The 20,213-nt window shown below is 37.3% G+C and overlaps 1 protein-coding gene across 2 annotated transcripts in view; it reads right to left on the bottom strand.

Annotated features, from left to right (window-relative positions):
- The window catches only part of SOHLH2 (spermatogenesis and oogenesis specific basic helix-loop-helix 2), a 46,350-nt gene that overhangs the window by 18,650 nt on the left and 7,487 nt on the right, over positions 1 to 20,213 (bottom strand). For both annotated transcript variants that reach the window (XM_023208676.1, XM_023208675.2), the window contains exons 2-6: positions 14,950 to 15,164; positions 6,917 to 6,978; positions 6,732 to 6,836; positions 4,879 to 4,978; positions 3,034 to 3,144 (exon numbers count right to left, since the gene is read on the bottom strand). In XM_023208676.1, the coding sequence (XP_023064444.1) occupies positions 3,034 to 3,144; positions 4,879 to 4,978; positions 6,732 to 6,836; positions 6,917 to 6,978; positions 14,950 to 15,164 (593 nt within the window). The remainder of the gene's footprint in view (positions 1 to 3,033; positions 3,145 to 4,878; positions 4,979 to 6,731; positions 6,837 to 6,916; positions 6,979 to 14,949; positions 15,165 to 20,213) is intronic.

The following is a 20,213-nucleotide window of genomic DNA, read 5'->3' as shown; positions in this document are numbered from 1 at the left end:
CAAAAACCCAAAACCATATGTAAAGCAGGTGAGGGGAAGAGGAGGAGGAAGAAAGGAAACAGACTAGAAGCAACCATTTCAGATTCACAGGCATAGTCAGAAAGGTTAAGAGGGAAAGGCAAAAACTAATCAGGGATGATGTTTACCTCATGGTAGCTCCCAGGCAAATCTCTAAAGAGAAAGGGGAGGTCCTTGTCACAGCTCTTCTTGAGAAACAAAGATTTCTAGTCCTTCTAATAATGCCACAGATGTGAACAACCCCAAAGCATCATTTCAGTCTACTAGATGAGTAGTTTCAGATTTTAATTTTCATCAACCATTAAAATTTTTAAAAGAAAACTATGACATAACTTTGGGGGACCCAACATTAGATCTGGACATGAAAAATAGTGAAAAAACAAGGAATAAATGTTTCCTCATATCATTTCATTATAATCATTTGCTAATATCAACATTATTTTAACACCTAATAAAGTAAGGAGAATATAATCTTAGGATATCAATTGTATAATATGTAGCTTTAAAAATACTCAGTGCACTGTATTTTTCTCATTTTGCTTCAGATGAGTGAGATCTATGGGACAGCACTGGCCAGCAGACCCTAAGTCTTGACCTGGCCAAGGCAGCAGTCATGGGAACGAAGCCCTTTAGAGCTAGAGTAGCCTATCTGCCATCCCATCCCATCACGCCCAAACCCCATCATCTTCCCACTAATCTTCAGCAGATGGAGGGGGACCATTCAGCAAAGAACTTGCTCAACTTCCTCCCCGATCTGGCCCCATCGAAAAACTCATGTGACTTCACATTGAGCCTAAACTCCTCCTCTCCATTTTCCATGGAAGAGATATTCTTCCACCTGGTTCTGGATTCCCTTGCCTTCTGCCTCCTCAGGGATGCTCACTTCATCACCAACACCCCCTCATCAGCTGCGGGGGATTAAAATTATTTGACATTTCTCCCACTGACAGGTGAGGTCTATGTCCCTCCCCTTGGATCTGGGTGGACCCTATGATGACTCTGACCACTAGCATATGGTAGAAGTGGCACTGGGCCTATTCCTGGACACAGGCCTGAAGAGACTGGCAGAGTCCCCTTCCTGTCTCTTGAAACACTCTCCCTAGGAGTCCTGAGCCACCATGAAAGAAGTCCAATGACCCTAAAACTACTCTACGGGGAAGGCTTCAGTTGACAGCCCCTAGTGAGCTCAGCCTTCCAACCATGTCGGCAAAAGGTCCAGATATGCAATGTCTTGGACCCTCCTGACTACATCCACCAGCTGAAACCTACGAGTACCTCAGTTAATGTCATGTAGGCAGAAGAATTGCTTGGCTGAGCCCTGCTGGAACTGTTAACCCATAAAAACATAGTTACAATAAAATGGTAGTTGTTTCAAGCCAATAAATCTTGTTTTAATTTTTATGCAACCACAGATAACTAGAACATGAGGATCTTCAAGACTTCTTTCTCTCTCTCAGTTGTTTCTTTTGTAACATAAGCATACTAAAGACTGGTCTCTTATCAAAATCTCATATTTTACCGAGTCCCTTTGCAAATACTTCACACCTTAATTTCATCTGTGTTCCCATCTTTCTTTCTGCAATGGTGCTTCTTCTGTAACCATACCAACGAAATGATTTTTGCCAGGATCAATGACATCTAGGTCTGGCTCAATACAAATAGTCAATTAACAGCTCTTAACCTTACTTGATCTCTCTGCATCACATGATACTCCTGAGCACCTGTTCCTTTAGGAAATTCCTCTCCCCTGGTCTGCTCAATACTACTCCCTCTTGGTATTCTTCTTATCTCTTTAGTAACTCTTTGTGTTCCCCATGGATTCCTTCTCTGCTGCCTGTACCTTAAATACTGAGAATCTTTTTAAGGTTCTTTTCTCCCTTCCCTACGTGCTTCCCACAATCATCCTATATCCATTCCTATGTCCACTGCTTCAAAGAAATGCTGTGTCCTCATTCCTCTGAGCCTGTATTTCTAAGCCTAGACCTTTCTCTAGAATCAAAGGGCCAACTCTGCACTCCATTTAAACCTAGAGGTATTCAAGCTCAACAAGATTAAAAATAAAAATACATTTACCTCACACTACCATTCTACTGTCCTTCCTCGTCAGCGGATGGTGTCACCATCCACTTGGGAGTTACACCTCACTTATCCTTAGCCATGCTCATGCTGATTCTTCCTAGTTAATACATCTAGAATTGGCTTATTCCTCTCGATCTCATTGCTAACACCATAGCTCAGGAAATCATCATTTCTTATTACAGATTCCTTCTGGCCTCCAGATGTAATTCACTGTGTGACATCTATTACAGTGTTCATTCTAAGGTGTAAATTTCCTCATATCACTCCTTCACTAAAATCCTTTCGCAACTGCCCAACAGACCAGGTTACAATTTGAATTTCATAGCATGAAATACCCAGCCCCTACCTACTACCTCTCATCTTTTGCCTCCTCCCCCTTGTGACCTGATGGCCAACCATGTGGACATACATGCAGTTCCATAAGTTCACTGTACTGTCTAAGGCTGCCAACCTCTGTAGCTAGTATTCCCTCCATGTAAAATACCCTTCCCTGACTTCCAAACCAAATTAATTGCAATGTGTCAAAAGCTCAATTTAGCTATTGCCATCTCAAGAAAAATTTTGCTGTCCCCTTATTCTGTCTTAGAAAACTTTCCTCATGTCTTTACTTTGTGTTCTCATCATGACATGTATTAAAAAGCATCATTTTCTACTTAATAGCCTATTTAAAAGTCTGTCTGAGCACTAGACTCAGAACACCTTTGAAGGCAGGGACTTATTTTTTATCTCAGTTCTCCAATGCTTCTTTGGCATGCACTGCAGACTCAGAAATGTTTACTGAATGACTACAAGGCTGAATGAGTGAATGGCATCCATTTGTTTGCTAAATTTACTAGTTTCACTTATACTTTTAACAATATTACAAAAAAATTATAAAATTCATTAATTTCTCCCTACAAAAGAATAATGCTTAAAAAGTGCTATATTAAAATTCACCTTCTTAGTTTTTCCTTGCTTGAATGAAGAAGAGAAATCTTTTTGTTTTTCTCGAACTCTGACAACGAAGCATTTAATTCAAGCCCATTGCCATTCCTTAAAGATTCAGGGCTAGAAACAAGAGAAAATCATACCATACATTAAAGGGAAAATAGTTGGGCAAAATTAAACAATATATACCAATACACTAAACAAAGGATGCTTCTCTACATCTCTTGCTTCATACAAAGGGGCAGTAAGTGTCAAAATGCCTTATCTTAGACACTTGGTGCAGAATGTTTATTTCAAAATTTCAAAAGAATATATGATCAAAATCATCCTAAAAGCAATGACTGATCAAAATTCTAAAATAAACTGGTAACAATAGATACAAGCAGGATTAAAACACTCTGACCTCATCAATTAAGACTACACCATATTATATGACTTTATCCACCCTTCAGAAGGAAAGGTACATTACAGGAAAAAAGCATAAAGCATTAGAACGACAAGATACACCCTAGTCCAAGCCCACCAGCAAAGCGCAGGTTCCCTCCATTTTAAAATTTGTCATTTAATGAACATTTTCTGGCTCTACTATTTTTGCAGAACTTCTTCAGGCATTCTGATTGATTTAAAAATATATTGATCTAAGAAACTTGCAAACTAATCCTATTTCCTCTATCCTAAGAGATTTAACTTCATTTCAAAATTATATTTACAGTGGTAGGATACTGAGGGAAGACAGAAGGATTCAAGATGAGTAGAGATCAAAAAGCACATGCATACCATGTAGTCATAAAAACTTTTTAAAAAAGAAAAGCAGTTGCAAATAATATAAGAAAATTAAGACCTTCCAAAACCTTTCCCAACCCCATATCCTAGATAGGGGTTAATATAGCAAGCCTCTTTGAGATTAAAATGTTAAATAACACCAAGATAATTGTTGATTTCTCTGTGTTACCAAAGTCAGCTTTGGTTTAACCACACTTACTGACTGCCAAGTCCCTTTCTTGTTCAAAACAGTAGATGGCCACATTCTACAAATTCTGGAAGTAACTAACTTAAAATTGTCACCATCATCAGTACACATGCCCTCAGCAGTTATGTCCATTCTTTGTATCCCTAGGCTCCACTTAAAACCTCCTTGGAAATCAGCTTAAAGTGAAGGGAAGAAATTCACAAAAATTTAATTTTATAAGCATACTAGCATTGGAAGGGTCTTATCCCCAGTTCAACTGCCTACCCAATCCAGGTTTGAGTGCCAGTTCTAACATCTATGAGAGAGAGAGACAGAGAAACACAAGGAGACACAGAGACACACACTAAAACTTGCCTTGTACACCAAACAAGAAGATTCCAAAAGCTACATGAGGTATGTAAAAGACACCAAATCCTTTTTAAAGGGTGATTTTCAATAACTTGGGGGATAGGTTCACGAGTTCAAGAAAGACAACAGGAAGAAGCTGAATAGTAGGTATATAACAGGTGAGGCTGCTCCTGTCTGTTTAAATATTGAGGTTCCATGTAAAATTTTTGTTTGAGGAATTTCACTGTTTTTATAAAGTTTAAATACCACTGCTGCTATTTACCTTTGCTTAGTGATAACACAGACTCTAATACTGATCACATTCCCCAATGACCGGGAACTCACTGCCTTACAATTTGACCTGCTCACCTGTTGTCAAATGTAATTATTTATGAAGTATTTCCTTATATTAAGTTGAATACTTCTATAATGTGTACCCATGGTGCCAGCTCAGGATTCTTAAGTACAGCAAATGCTGCACCCCTCTTCCACAAAATAGCCACAATTAGTAAGTTCTCTAAAAATATTGCTATTATGAAAAAGAACAAAAAACTAACCAGGCAAATAGATCAGGAGGAAAATATCCCAGGTGTTCACTGTAAGACCTCTGCAGGGGCAATCCAGGTTCTTCAGGCCCGGCAGCATTTTCAATCTTAACTGAAAGTTTTGAGAGGGGGACTATTTATTTCTAAAGTCACTTAAGGAGATGATGCTAATCAAACACACAAGCCCCAATTCTTAATGCAGTTGTCGTCTTTTACTCAATAGATTTCACAAAGCAGTTTTTGTAAAACTGAAAGCAATTTATAGATTTTTGTGAAATATCAAACCACCTAGGTTAGAAAGCAAAAACTAAAATACTCTATATTATTTACCCTGGGATACCTTTAAGCCAGATTCTAGTCACTTAGTGACAGGTGTGCTTAAAACACATTCAACTGAGTTTACTTATCAAGTTCCTATTTATAGGTAAATGTCAGGAGACAAAAAACATGCATGAGTCTTCAATAAGCAGCTGCACTGTCAAAATATAGCATCTGACAAAAAACTTTTTCCTTTTTTGCAGCTGCTCATCCTCGGAGCAAAGATGAGACAACTGGAAGCTGACATAGTCATGACCAACAGAAGGGTGTGGGCAGGTGATGAGCAGCTGCTCTATTTCACCGAGAACCAAATAAGAAGAGGTTGCAAAAGCCCTTGGTCACCAAAGTTAGCCATTTCCAGGAAGAACCACAAGGGCTGGGAGCCACTGGAATGTCACAAACAGATGCACTCATCTGAATATTAAAAAAGAACATTAAAAAAGGACTGTTACACTGAATCTCGTATAATCATTATCAGGATAATCCAGAAAGTGTCTTTCAGGATCGTTTTAAGAAAAAAATTATCTTAATTTTATTTAAAAAAAATTCCCAGCTTTATTAAAGTATAATTGACAATTCAAAACTGTACATACTTAAGGTGTACAACTCGAGTTGATAATATACGTATATATTGTGAAATAATCACCACACACAAGTTAATTGACATATCCGTCACATCACATCGTTACCTTTTCTGGTGATGAGCACATGTAAGATCTATCCTCTTAGCAAATTTCAAGTAGACAATACAGTATTGTTATCTATAGTCACACAGTGGTATATCAGACCCCCAGAATTTGTTCATCTTACATAAACAAAACCTTGTACCCCCCTGACCAACAACAGTCCCAATTTAACATCATCTTAATTTTAAAAGATTTCATATTTAGTATCCCAGGCCTAGAAAGACCAAAAATAGTCACTGACCAAAAATGATTCCAGTAGAATTTAATTTCTGTAATTGGACTCTGTCCTTTCACAAGCCAAATGAAAGCTAATTTAATTAGTTTAAGTGTTTAGATACTGGTGATATGCATAATATAATAGGCAAAGAGTTTAGAAATGTGAGGTCTAATTGAAGTATTGACATTAATCCTCTGCATCTAAAATCTAAAACAGAAAGGGCAACCACCCTATTAACTTTAAGAAGTAAAGTAATTTATATGCAAGTGTTTTGCAAAGTAGAAAGTACAATACATTTGTAGGTTAGTGCCCCTGGCTTTTAGATAATCACACAATGACACAGCACAGTTAATTCCATTTTAATGAGTAAGAAATTATGGTAGCTAGCCTACCAAAAAAGAAAAAAAAATAGAGACACAATGCTGCTACCAACCCCACCCCCCGCCCAAAACCCTGTGCCTACCGCAGCACTGTATTTGCCCTTGGGCAACAAGTTCTAAACCTCAGAAGATGTAGTTTTTTTCTTTCCAGGTAAAGAATATCTATTTCACCCTTTATTTATGATTGTTTTTGTCAGAATACGTAAGCATAGTTTTCAAAGATTTTAATTCAAATTTTCAAACCTTTGGAAATTTTTTACTCACCTGTGTTTGAGAGACATGTTTTCCAGTATTTTACCACATTACTCATTTTTTCCATTGTCAGTGGTTCAGTTAAAGCAATATCAGTTCCATGCCCTGAAATACAACCTAAGAATCTTTACATTAAATACTGACCTTATAGTTTCTATTTAGAGAAAAAACAAATACTGTATTTAGCAGGTACATACCTTTAAAATTTTCAGGGATTATAAAAACAAACAGTGAATTTGTATTTTTCTTTTTGCCAAATCTGAGAGAGGAAAGAAAATGTTAAAATGAAGCAAAATCATTATTCAAAAAATTGGGATTCAGGAGTTTAGCTTATGAGGAACTAACTACAGTGATTTTCTTCATTTCTTTAGAATTTAAAATAATATTAATATGGAAATTTAGTAAAAGTAGCATCTCAAATCAGTGAGGAAAGAGATGAATCACTTTTTCTTAAAAACAAAAACAAAAAAAAGCCTAAACCTTATCCAAACTTTTGATCAAATCAGCAGTTTACAAGAAGTTTGTGGAAAAAAAGAAACATTTTAAAGAACATCATGGGAATAAAATAACAAATGACTCCTTTTAAATATACATAAAATTAAAGAACAAGACAAAAAAAGAGGAAAGGGAAAGTTGAATCCTGATTTGTATAAACTCACAGTTTTTAAAAAAATCATAAGATAAGCAGGGAAATTTGAATGCTGATGGGATATTTGACAATACTAAGAAGTGATTATTAATTTTCAGGTATAATATGAGTTTCGTGGTTATTCTCTGAGTCCTCACCTTAGAGAGGTACCAACTAAAGTATTTATGGATGAAATAAAATGGTATTTTAGATTTGCCTTAAAATAATCCACTGGTGGGCAGGGGTGGGAAGGTAGGGAGAAGCATGATGAGCCAGATGAGGGTAACTGCTGAGGCTACATTATGAGTGTATTATTATACTCTCTCCCCTTTTATTTCTTGAAATTTTTCAAATAAAACTTTTTTCTTAAAGCGGCATTATAGTTCACTAAACTCAGTACAGGAAGTCTGGAATTCAGTAACTGGATGGATACCGAGCCTTGGCATTAGCCAAAATGAAATGATTTTCGGGGAGAATGTGACTGTGAAAGAGACTTCAAAGAGAACAGTTTAAAACTACCTAAGAAAAGCAAACTATTCTCAAATACTTAAAAACATCATTTATTAGCATGTGGTTATATATGGTTGTTATTTATTCACTAAAATGAGAACTGGGAGCACCCCCACTCTATAACATTGTTAGCTTATCTTCCATATGCATTTGGAAGTAAGTATACATTCTATATTTCAAATTGCATTATATATTAATACCATTTCTATATCTGAGTCATGTATATTGAGAACCTCTTATGTACCAGCTCTGTGCTAGGCTCTGGGGGATATCATGGTAAACAGACAGACAAGGCTCCTGCTCTCACACAGCTGGTGGTCTTGGGGCGGAAAGACATTAAACAAATCACTAGAGATAATTTTATGGCTGAAAATGTGTCCAATGCCAGGAAGGAAAAACCAAAGGGGCCAACAGGAGTCCACGCCTGGGCACAACCTGCCTCAGCAGCCTTGGGAGAGGCTTCCAGGCCGACAACCCTCAGTGCTGGCTAGACACAGAAAAGGCTGGGGAGAGGGGAGGGCAGAAAGCAGATGTGCAGCACAGAACATTCTGGGCAAAAGGCACAGCATATGCAGGAGCCCTGGGATGGTCGAGAACAAGGCGAGTTTGAGAAGGTACAAGATGTCCAGGAGAGCTCTGGCACAGGGCATCTGAGAAAGAAAAGCATACGTGGAGACCAAAGAGTGAGGGAGGGCTGAGCTCTGCTCGCAGAAGGCCTGTTAGGCCACAGGAAAGGTTTGGTATTGAAGAAAAATGGGCAACGGAAAGCTAAGAAGCTCAGCAGCAACCAACACAATTATACTTGCATTTTAGAAAGACCACTCTGCCTATGACGGGATGCACTGATGGGGTGACACAGGTGGACTGGAGAGACCCTAGGACAGTGATCCAGGCAAGAGCTGATGGTAAGGAAAGCAGGCATACCTGTGAACCTTTGGTAACGGTAAATATTTCAGAGTATTTACTAAATCAATTACTTCAGACTAGCAGGATTATTAAGAAAATGTGACACCCCATTGAGGTCTATTCGGACTTGATTCTGTGCTATGAATTCTGGGGAGGTTAGGCTGAGAGAGAAGAAAGGAAAGAATATACGATTTCTATGAGGAAATGAGAAACTCAGGCAGAAATATTATCATCAAAATAGGCATATGCAGGAGGGAGGATAGAGTTTGCCTGGCCAACCAAATGTGGAGGTAAGAAAGGCACTTCCTACACTGGTGTAGGTGGCGTGGTGACACAGAGGGAATATGGGGATCAGAATGATGCCTGCCAGCATGTCAGCATTTCATATATATATAAAAATAAATATATGCATTTTAGAAAGACAGAAAGAGAGAAAGATAGAAAGAGATAAATAGATAGATTTATTTTATTTCATTTTTTGAGACAGGGTCTTGCTTTGTCACTCAGGTGGGAGTGCAGTGGCATGGTCAAGGCTCACTGCAGCCTCACCCTCCCAAGCTCAAGCGATCCTGTACCTCAGCCTCCCAGGTAGCTGGGATTACAGGTGTGTGCCATTACACTTGGCTGGGTTTTTTTTTTTTTTTGTATTTTTAGTAGAGATGGGTTCTCACTATGTTGCACAGGCTGGTCTCAAACTCCTGGCCTCAAGAAATCTTCCAGCTTCAGCCTCCCAAGTACTGAGATTACAGGCAAGAGCCACTGCGTCTAGCCTCGTATATATATTTTTAAGTGATGAGAAAGTGTGGATTATAATGGAAGTATGAACAACAGAATGAGGAAAGAGAGGTGAAAGTGAATAATGGACTGAGCAGATGGGACCACTGAAACACAATTATCGGGTAGTTTAAATGTTGAAATAAAAAATACTGCATAGTGGATTCAAAAAAGTAAATTATCCTAAGTTAAATACAGTTAAATGATTTTTAAAAAACAGGTTGTTTGCTTTTAGAAATCTTCCTATGTCCATTTTTGAAAACCCGGTATTTCAAAAATTTGAAAATTGATTTTACTGACACAAAAATATGTAAGATATGGCTATATGGATGCCCTGATGACTTTCAGATTTCAAGCTTTACATCAGACAAAGGTGGGATTCTTGGACTTTTGTTATTAGCACGGAATCAATTACCAAACACACACTCCCCTAGCTGTACAGGGACTCCTGCAACCAGTAAGAGTTCCCAGAATCCAATACTCTGGTCTTAAGCTCAGCTGCTCATTCACATTCCCTACAAATCAATAAGCTAAAAGAGTTTCTAGTTTCTAGGATCAACCAGAAATCTTTTTTATGAATGAATATTCCTTGAAACAAAACTAAGCAATGCAAAAACAAACCAAAATAAAGATCCCTTTTATCCACACCAACTGATACTACTTCCTCTTCAAATTGTAGGCTCTGAGACCTTCTCAATTAATGTCTCTTTTGTTTTGCAATTTATTTGGGGACAATTCATTTTCCCTCATGTTTCACAATTATGCTGTTTAAGTGTCATGATGTTTCCTGAGGCTACACCTCACTTTTGAGATTGGATACTGATATTCTCGGTTCCATTCCTATGCCTGCCTGCAGTGCCCTCTAGAACTGGCGTCAGCATCAGCTCAACCTGCAATAGTAACCACCCGCTGTCTTGCCCCCATCCCTGGATCTGTCTCTGGTAGCTGAAAAACAAAGATCATATACAAGGGTTTTGAGCTGAGTTGTTCACTCTGCTGATCACAGGGTCTCAGGAAAGCCCTGGCCTCTGAAATCTATCATCTAAGAGGGCCAAAGAGGTGTTATAACTATGAAACCTGCGGAAATTTCTACTTTTACTTCTCTTAGAGCCATAAGGATTTCCAGGGACAAAAGCCAGTATCATCTTTGGGTCGTGGTTTTCTTGAGTACAGTTACCATTATTCTGTCCGTGGGCTACATGCAGCCAAACTAACCTGGTATGACCTACATGGGACTTGTAACAAATATTGTTCTCTGTTAATTACTTAATTAAGCTCTGATAGTTTATTTTGGCTAACAGTGAAGAGTGGCGTGCCCTGTTCCCACTCGGCTCTCCCACAGAGTTCCTGCTGCAACGTTCACCATGTGACATGGTGCTAGAAGTTACAAAGACCTAGAGTTGTCCTCAGTTCCTACTCACTTCCTCCACCAATTTGTAAGAAAAAGGTTTTAGTAAAGCTACTTAGGTGTTTTGCTGTTACTGTATTTATTGTTGAATATTCAGAGGAGCAGGTCATGCAAACTACCTAGTAAGATTTAATGAGTTACATGGTCAAGTCAAAGATGTCTTGGAGACATAAAAGGACAACTTGTTAGATCTCTGTGGCTCACAAGATTGGGTTTTCTTAGTGATCAGTTAGCTGGTCAGACAATTAAAGCTACACGGGGAAGAAATGAAATCAGATTCAAACTTGATTTGTTGACGGAGCAGATGGAGCCACATCCTGCATTCCTTTTCTGTTGCTAAACTGCTCTGAGCTCATGAGAATCACGGAATTTTAATTGCAGAACCATTTCATGGAGAAGAAAACTACGACTCCCCATATACTGACGAGTTTAAAACATATTTAAACTTTTTGTAGTTGTCTTTGGAAGATAAGTATCAGGATGTGTCTGAATTATCAAGTATCTGCCCTTTGAGTATGGCTCAATTTTGAGAACTTATCTAAGCCAAGAGTGAAATATCCCTGGAATTCTGGAGCTAAGCATATGAATCCTAAGATGATCTTAAAGTATGTTACCACTGGGTAGTGTTTGAGTTCATCTGCTCAATAAAAACACACTCTTTCAATACATTCTTGAGATGAAAACAAATTAGGCAGTACTACCAGGAAAGTTAACCTACAAGTGAGATGTGCCATAAGTCTTGAGTCTGTAAAGTACTGGTACTTTATGAATGATTAAAGTCAATGAATGATTAGCACCAAGCTTAAAACATAGTTTTGTAAGATTAAATTTAAGAATCTTTTAAGGAAGCTGCTTTCATTTTATTCTAAAATAAATATAATATTATAGCTAACAGGCTAAACTTCATCCTTATTTTCAATAAAAATCCATATGTCTTACAGATATATAGATTTGTGATCCTGTGCTCTAATACTGAACACATATACAGTCACTTTCATTCTATCATCAATTCCTCATTCATTGACAGGAGACATAAAGCACCCAGAGAAACAAGAGTAAGGTAAGTAGATGTACATTTTCCTAGACCTACATAGCTTTTGAGATATTACAAGAGGACAACAAAGATCTAAAGAGAAAAATTTAAAACACAGCAGAAGAAAAGTAGAGCCAGGCTTTTCATTCTGGTTTAGTCATTAAATATTAGCCCAAACTCAAAAGATGTAGTGCTCTAGGATAGATGAAGGTTTAACCTCCTTACAAATGGGGCAGTACATGCACAGGGCTCATTACCACAAGAAAAACTATAGGTTGGAAACTGGAAACATCCTCTACAGGGATTTAAACAATTCAACAAATCATAAACTCATAACGATTCTGAAGGCAGGAAAGGGAACTTCAGAGACATTCATAGCCTCTGAGGACAGCACCACGAAAGCAAAGCTTACACACACAAAACAAACAAACAACTCTGTCCCTTTACAGAGAGGAGCAAAAAAGCGAGGAGGCACTGCCTGCCTAGGACGGCACTTCTCCCACTCATCCATACAGTCATTCCCTGGAGCTACAGCAAGGTAGATAACACCTGCTGGTAGTCAACACCTTCACTGGGTGTTGGGAACAGTGCAACAGGAGACAAACAAGGAATACAAATCCAGGTGTTTTCCACAAATTATTTGTTTTCTTTCAAACCAATGATTTCTTTTAAGGCAAAATAACAGAACTACCATTTGCATAGCTATACACTTAATACCTTCATCTACTTTCTTTTCTCTGCTACGAACTCTTAAGCTATGTTACTCAGGGCAATAAAAGCTGCTGAGGTGAGTATCAGACAAGAAATTCTCTCCTCTAACCTTTTAGGTTTTAATATCTGCAACTAAACATAAAGCTGGTTCTTAAACAGAACTTCATTCTTCTCTTGTTCAAAAGGCAGCTCTGATAGGAACCAAACGCAAAGCTTTGCTCCATTCTGAGAGGCATAGCTAGGGTCCTAGTCTTGGAAAGAAGAGTGAGACCAGCCATATTCAATTGTCCGGGGCTCTTTCAAAACCGTATCTATGTTTGTACAACCAGCTGGGCACATACTGAACCTCAGAGATGAAAAAGAGGTGGTTTCAATACAGAAGTCAATTAATGACAGACTTCTAGAAAGAAAATGAAGGGAAGAGTAGAGTTCTAATCTAGTTTTGTAAAACTAGTCTGAGTTTTGTAAAAATGAGCCATGTGGTCTTAGGCAAGTCATTCAGGCTCAGTTTTCTCACCTGTCAAGTAGGGACAATAAAAATCCTGCTCCACCTGCCTCATGTAGCTGCGTAAAAAATTTTAAATATGATATAAATGAGATATTATGATGAGTCCCCAGCCAAGGGAAACTCTATTTTTTTAAGGTTTGTAATAAAATAAGCATATTCTCAGAAGGAGGATAGTATACCACAGGTTTTAGAAGTGGAATTCACTTTGATGTAGATAGTTTGCCTGGTGTGACTAGAGTTCACATACCTCATAGAAAGCCAAAAGAAATGCAGACCAGTTGTTCTAAGAAACCCCAAGAGTAGTATCTGTCTGTCTGTCTCTCAAATAAGTAACTGGATGGCTTGGGCTTCTCATTTCAACCTTTCTTTTCCCTTAACATGATTTCTTGCCCCTTTATTCAAAGATCAAAATATTGTCTCTGAATTTTTTAGCCAAAAACAAGAGGCCTGTCTTGTAATTCTGACAAGCTCTCATATGTTCCAATGTAACTGACAATTCCACTTTATCTATTAAGTATTTCCTGGAAGGGGAACAAATTTGTTCTGATCTAACCCTATCTAAATACATCTTAAGTGGCAGGGAAGAATCTAACTCTCCCACCACTGGACTCCAATTTTCTAGAGTGAAAGTGGGTTAAAAAGAAGCAGAACTTGACCAGGCGCGGTGGCTCACCCCTGTAATCCCAGCACTTTGGGAGGCTGAGGCAGGCAGATCATGAGGTCAGGAGTTTGAGACCAGCCTAACCAACACGGTAAAACCCCCTCTCTACTAAAAATACAAAAATTAGCCAGGCGTGGTGGCACGTGCCTGTCATCTCAGTTACTCAGGAGGCTGAGGCAGGAGAATTGCTTGAACCCAGGAAGTGGAGGCTGCAGTGAGCCGAGATGGCACCACTGTACTCCAGCCTGGGCAACAGAGTGAGACTCCATCTCAAAAAAAAAAAAAAAAAGAAAAAAAGAAAAGAAGCAGAACTTATATGGAACTGCAAGACGAAACAAGAACACTGGAGGTGGTGGTTTCTGGACCCAGTGAATCCAGAAGGCTCTGTGGCTCCAGGAGACACCTCAGTCCCCAGCTAACAGGACTCAGAGCTAAGAGTGCTCACTTCCTTTAGTGTCTGCCACTACAATTAATGAACCCTGAAAAGATGCACCATTTTAATGATACAGTTATTAAAAAGGAGTATGTGTGGGAATAACGTAAGTATTGCGTACTAAATAAATTTCTATGACAAATTGATTCTTACATTCTAATCCATACCTATTTTCAAGTTAAAATAATTCTTATAATAAAATACCACAAACTGGGAATAAAAACAAAATGTACATAGAATCTCTCTACGAAAATATCTCTCATTTTTTTTTTAGAAATAGCATCTCACTCTGCTGTCCAGGTTAGAGTGCCATGACATGATCATAGCTCATTGCAGCCTCAAACTCCTGAGCAATCCTCCCACCTCAGTCCTCCGAGTAACTGGAACTATAGGTGCACACCATCAGGCCCGGCTAATTTTTAAAATTTTTTGTAGAGACAGAGGTCTCACTATGTTGCCCAGGCAGGTCTTGAACGCCTGGGTTAAAGCAATCATCCCACATCGGCCTCTCAAACTGCCAGGATTACAGGCATGAGCCACGCCCTGGCCCCTCAATTTAAAAAGTAAAATAGAAGTATATCTTTTTAGGATTTTTTAAAAAATGAGATTTTAAAAAAAATGATTCTAAAGATACAGCATCAAGACTTTTGAAGTTTACCTAATTAACTCGATGGCTTCCAGCTCCTCAGCACTTAGTGAAGAAGGCAGCTTCAAGAAAACCATGTTGAATGTGCAATCATCCAAAAGCGCTACTGCCTCCTTCATGTCACTGATGGTGATGGTGACTTCTGCTATGTTTGCAAACAGTTTCTGTACAGTATCAGCCAGGTAGCCCACAGTGACATCTCCAACTAATAAGACGTCTATTTTTGCCTGAAAGAGAAGGAAGCAGAGGTGTCCCATAATTATGACCTAGGCATAGTGAAAATGTCATGTATGAGAGGTTAAGATTAAAAAAGCTCACAAATAACACAACGATTGACTCCATATCTAGTCTGACTGGCTAGATGGTCAACTGTAAGCAGCTCAAGGACAGGAACTATTATTAATTTCACATCTTCAGTACCTAGAGTAGTGAATAGATCTGAAGGTCATGCTGTTTTTAAACATTTTGCCTACCAACGCTATTTTACTTCAGTTTTTCTGCAAATTTCTCTCTCATCCTATTAAATGATAGAGTTCTTATGACTCAGTTTCCCAAAAGTCTTTCCTGCTGGAAAATCTATTTATTGCTGAAAGGATCAAAGTCGTAACTCTCCCACGTGATTTATTTTGGTGAAACACACATTTCAGGGAACAGAGAAAGATTTAAATTCCGAAATCATAAGAAACACTGAAATAGTCCTTTCGATTGAATGTATGTGCTATTCAAACCTCAGTATTAGGAACCAAAAAGACTATTTGCATTTGGAGATATTTTCAAGTATATTCAATTAGGAAAAAGAGCATTCCCTTCCTCACCTTTTATTTCTCTATGTTTTATTCTCTACAGCTAATGAACGCAACCCACCGAAAATGCCAAAGAATGGGGATGCTTAATTTAATGGAAATAGAAGACAATTGGAAATGCCAGGCCATAGACATCTGTATGAGAAAACAGATTTGGGAGGTGATTAGAGTTGAAGCTAAAAGAGTGAAGGGGCTGGAAATACTTGTACAAAGAGAAAGGCAGCTTGGCAAAGAAGCAACTCCACAGGGCAGGGTGCTGGTGTAAGTGGCCACAGTGGGGCTTCCTTCTCTTTTCAGCCTGGTTTCCTGAGGGCTGCAGGAAAGAACAGGTGAGGTGCAAGAAACTAGGCAAGAGTAAAGTAAGCAAAGCTCTGGCACTTCTACCTGCTCACCTAATTTTCTTCCTCCTTTTTATAAAAAAGTCAATCTTCCTTTACCATCTCTCATATCCTAATTCAATCCCTTCTCCGGAAGCAATTGCTGTCAAGAGTTTGGTGTCTATCCTTCCAGACGATTTTTGTGTCAAACATATAAGTACAATACACACATAGGTAGCTTTTCATAAACGGGCTGTTACTATTTTTTGAAGTGAGTTGCTTTTTACCTTTAACAATATAGTTCAACAATTCCTCAAAAATTCTGATTTACTAGGAGCATTCTCATTTTCCAGGTGGTTATAGATTTATTCTCATAAAAATGTTTTCTATTATTTGTTGGGATCAGGGGTGAATGTGCTCATCTGTCATCGTGCTCCAGTCTTCCTTATTTTCGATGATGACAATTGATTGAGACATTCTCCCAGTGTTGGGTTTTGATGTTATTATGGTGCCATGACGAATACATTTATAAATACATCTTTGTGCAAATAAGCATATATCCTAGAATCAAAGCTAGAAAATCAGAAAGTAAGTTTTCACTTGTTTTGCGTACTCCAAAGGATACAAAATTTTATATCCCCATAAGCAGTACATATGAGTACTCATTTCTCCAAACCCTTAATAAGACTGATTATTCTCAACCTTTAAAAAAATTTTGTCAATATTGGGGGCAGAAAATCTTATCCTTTTTATTGGCATTTTTTGAATGCATAGAGTATCTTTTCATTTTAGTGGCAATTTGCATTTTATTATCACATATTTATTAAGCATGCCCATTTACTCCCTTTGTTCACCTATTTGTGGTTTGTATTTTTCTTATTGCTTTGTGGGAGTTTATAAAGTCTGGATATTAGTCAACTACTTTTTTTTCCCAGTCTGTCACTCTGCCTTTAATTCTTTTCTTTCTTTTTTCTTTGAGAAGGAATCTTACTCTGTCGCCCAGGCTGGAGTGCAGTGGCGCAATCTCGGTTCACTGTAACCTCTGCCTCCCGGGTTCAAGCAATTCTCCTGCCTCAGCCTCCTGAGTTGCTGGGATTACAGGTGCCCACCACCACGCCTGGCTGTGTATTTTTAGTAGAGATGGGGTTTCACCATATTGGCCAGGCTGGTCTCGAACTCCTGACCTCAGGTGATCCACCCACCCTGGCCTCCCAAAGTGCTGGGATTACAGGCATGAGCTACCATGCCCAGCCCTTTAATTCTGATTATAAGGTCTTTTGTCACTAATAAGTATTTAATATTTAGTAACAAATCTACGGTTTCCTTTATGGCTTTAGTGAATTTTATCTTGTTTTCAAAGCCATCTTTGTTTATGTTAAAAAATGCTTTGGTAGAGTATTCTAACTAACACTGTTAAGGGTTTATTTTTGCATTTAGCTTTTTATCCCAGCTGGAGTTTATTTGGTCATTAATATGAGGTAGGTACCTGCTTTCAGTTTTCTTTTTTAAATGCAGAACGAATTGACCCAACAGGATTACTGAGCAGACTAACCTTCTCTCAGTGTTTTCATGAGTGAAATTTTCACAATGCCAGGTAGGGGTGTGTGTGCGTGTGTGTGTGTGTGTGTGTGTGTGTGTTTCTGGACTTCATTCTGATCCACTGATCTATTTGCCTATTCCTGGTTAATACCACACTGCTTAATTACTAGCTCTTTATAGTGTGTTTTGATATTTGATAGAGCATGTTTCCCTCCTTGTTATTTTTCAATTCGGTTATTATATATTTTCCAACAATTTCTCCCCCAACAGAAATTGGCATCAGTTTGTCAACGAACCTTGTTAAAGTTTTAATTATGGTTGCCTCTATTTTAACAGTTAATTAGAAAATATGCGATATTAAATTACCATATTTAGGAAGTATATATCTTAGAAAATTTGGGTCTTCCATTATGTTCTTCAGTTTTATGGACTTTCATATTGATTTTGCATGTGTCCTAGTATGTATTCCCAGATATGTCTTACATATTCCCAGATATTTCAACATTTGGAGGTCACCGTGAAGGGGATCTCTTTTCTTACTCACTACATTTTTGATTGATTACAGTTGACATATAAAAGTGCTATTGATTTCTGTATAAGGAACTTGCTTTAAGTAATGCACTTTATAGTACTCTCTGTTCAGTTCCAATATATTTCCATTGATTCTTCTCAATTTCCTAGGTAGGCAATCTACTGCCTTCAAAAAATGACACTTTTGTCTGTTTCCAGAACGTATGCCTTTTATTTGACTTTAAAGCATTAGCTAGAACATCCAAAACAAGGGTGAGTAACAGGAGTGATAGTAGGTGTTCCTGTCTTGTTCCTGACTTTAGTGGGAATATTTCAAATGTTTTTACTACTAAATATGATACTTACTGAAGATTTCTGATCAATATCCTTTATCAGTTAAAAAAGTTTCTATTTGGAAGCTAAGAATTTTACATCACAAAAGGGTGTTGATATTTATTAAAGGCTTTTTCAATATAACATGATCATATTATGTTTTATTCTTTGATCTGTTAGGCAGAGGCAGTGAATTACATTAATAGATTTCCTAATGTCAAGCCATCACGGTATTGCTGGGATAAACCTATTCATAATGTGTAATGAATTCAATTCCTTCACCTTTAGATTTTTGCATCTGTGCTCATAAGTGAATCTTGATATAATTTTGTTTTATTGTATTGCTTTATCTTGTTTAGGTATCAGGGTTATGCCAGCCTTGAAGAATAAAATACTGTTTTATGGTCTTGAATAGTTTATAAAACACAGAAATTATCTCCATCTTAAGTTTAGGTAAAACATGTCTAGAAAATCTGGTTCTGAAGACATTTATAGAGCTGGATCTTACATTTTATTTTATAGTTCCTTATTGATTAATGGTAAATTCAAGTTTCCCACCTTTTCTTAAATGAATTTTGGTCATATACATTTTACAAATCCATTTCATATGGATTTATGTTTAATGTTTTAATTTTATATATATATAAAATTAATAATGTTTAATTTTTTCTTTTTCTGGTAATGCTTTATCGAGAATATGGAACTGTGTGGTCCAATACAGTAGCCACATGTGGCTATTTAAACTTATATTAATTAAAATTAATGAAAGTTTGAAATTCAGTTCAGTTGCACTAGCCATATTTCACGTGCTCAACATCCTCATGTGGTAAGTGTGGATTCTCAGATGGTATAATTACACATTTTCATCATTGTGGAAAGTTCTACCAGGCAGCAAAGTAGAGGGTTTACATTTTCCTCCTAGTGGCATTTTGTTGTACCCCACAAATTTTTATATACAGTGAGTTCATGTTCATTCATTGCTAATTAGTTTATAATTTCAGTTGATAGTTCCATTTTAATCTAAAGACTTTGATTAAATACACCTATATAAATGTGTTTATGATTTTCAAGGGTATAGTGTGTTTGGTTTTTTATTTTTTTGGCTATTTGTTAGTTGCTCATTTCTTATTTCTGTGCACTGTCAACAATGAATGTGTCCTGCATGATGTCTACTTTTTAAAATTTGTTGACATTTTCTTCATAGCCTAATAAAGTTTTTGTTCATCGTCCATGGGTACTTGAAAACAATGTCTATTTTCTCTTGTGCAAAAAGTTCTACATATCTTTTAGAGCAAAACTGTTAATTCTTTCTTTGCTTATATTAGGTCTACTTGATCTTTCAGTTTATGAAAGAAGAATATCAAAATCTCCTTAATTATGGTTTTGTCAATTCATCAATTTCTCTAACCATAGGTTATATTTATAATTATGGGTTAAGTACATAAAGGTTCATGATAGTGATATTATATAAATATATATCTATAATATTTAACAATATATATGTGATCTATGTTTATACTGTATGTTGTTAAATAGTGTATATATACATAGACGATTCTATATAGAGAATACTACTATGTAAAATATACCTCTTTGCCCTTTAATGCTTTTCACCTCAAATTTTATTTTTCTGATATACAGCTTTGTTCTTCATATCCCCTTATTTTGAACTTTTCTTTATTATCTTTATTTTCTGTGACTTTTGTAAATCGCTTTTAATTGAATTTACATGGTTTATACAATCTGACCTTTCAGTTTTTCATGTATGAATTTA

This window comes from Piliocolobus tephrosceles, chromosome X, assembly GCF_002776525.5.
Source record: "Piliocolobus tephrosceles isolate RC106 chromosome X, ASM277652v3, whole genome shotgun sequence".
Taxonomy (NCBI): domain Eukaryota; kingdom Metazoa; phylum Chordata; class Mammalia; order Primates; family Cercopithecidae; genus Piliocolobus; species Piliocolobus tephrosceles.
The sequence above is the reverse complement of the archived record's forward strand: the minus strand, read 5'-3'. Positions and strand labels throughout refer to the sequence as shown.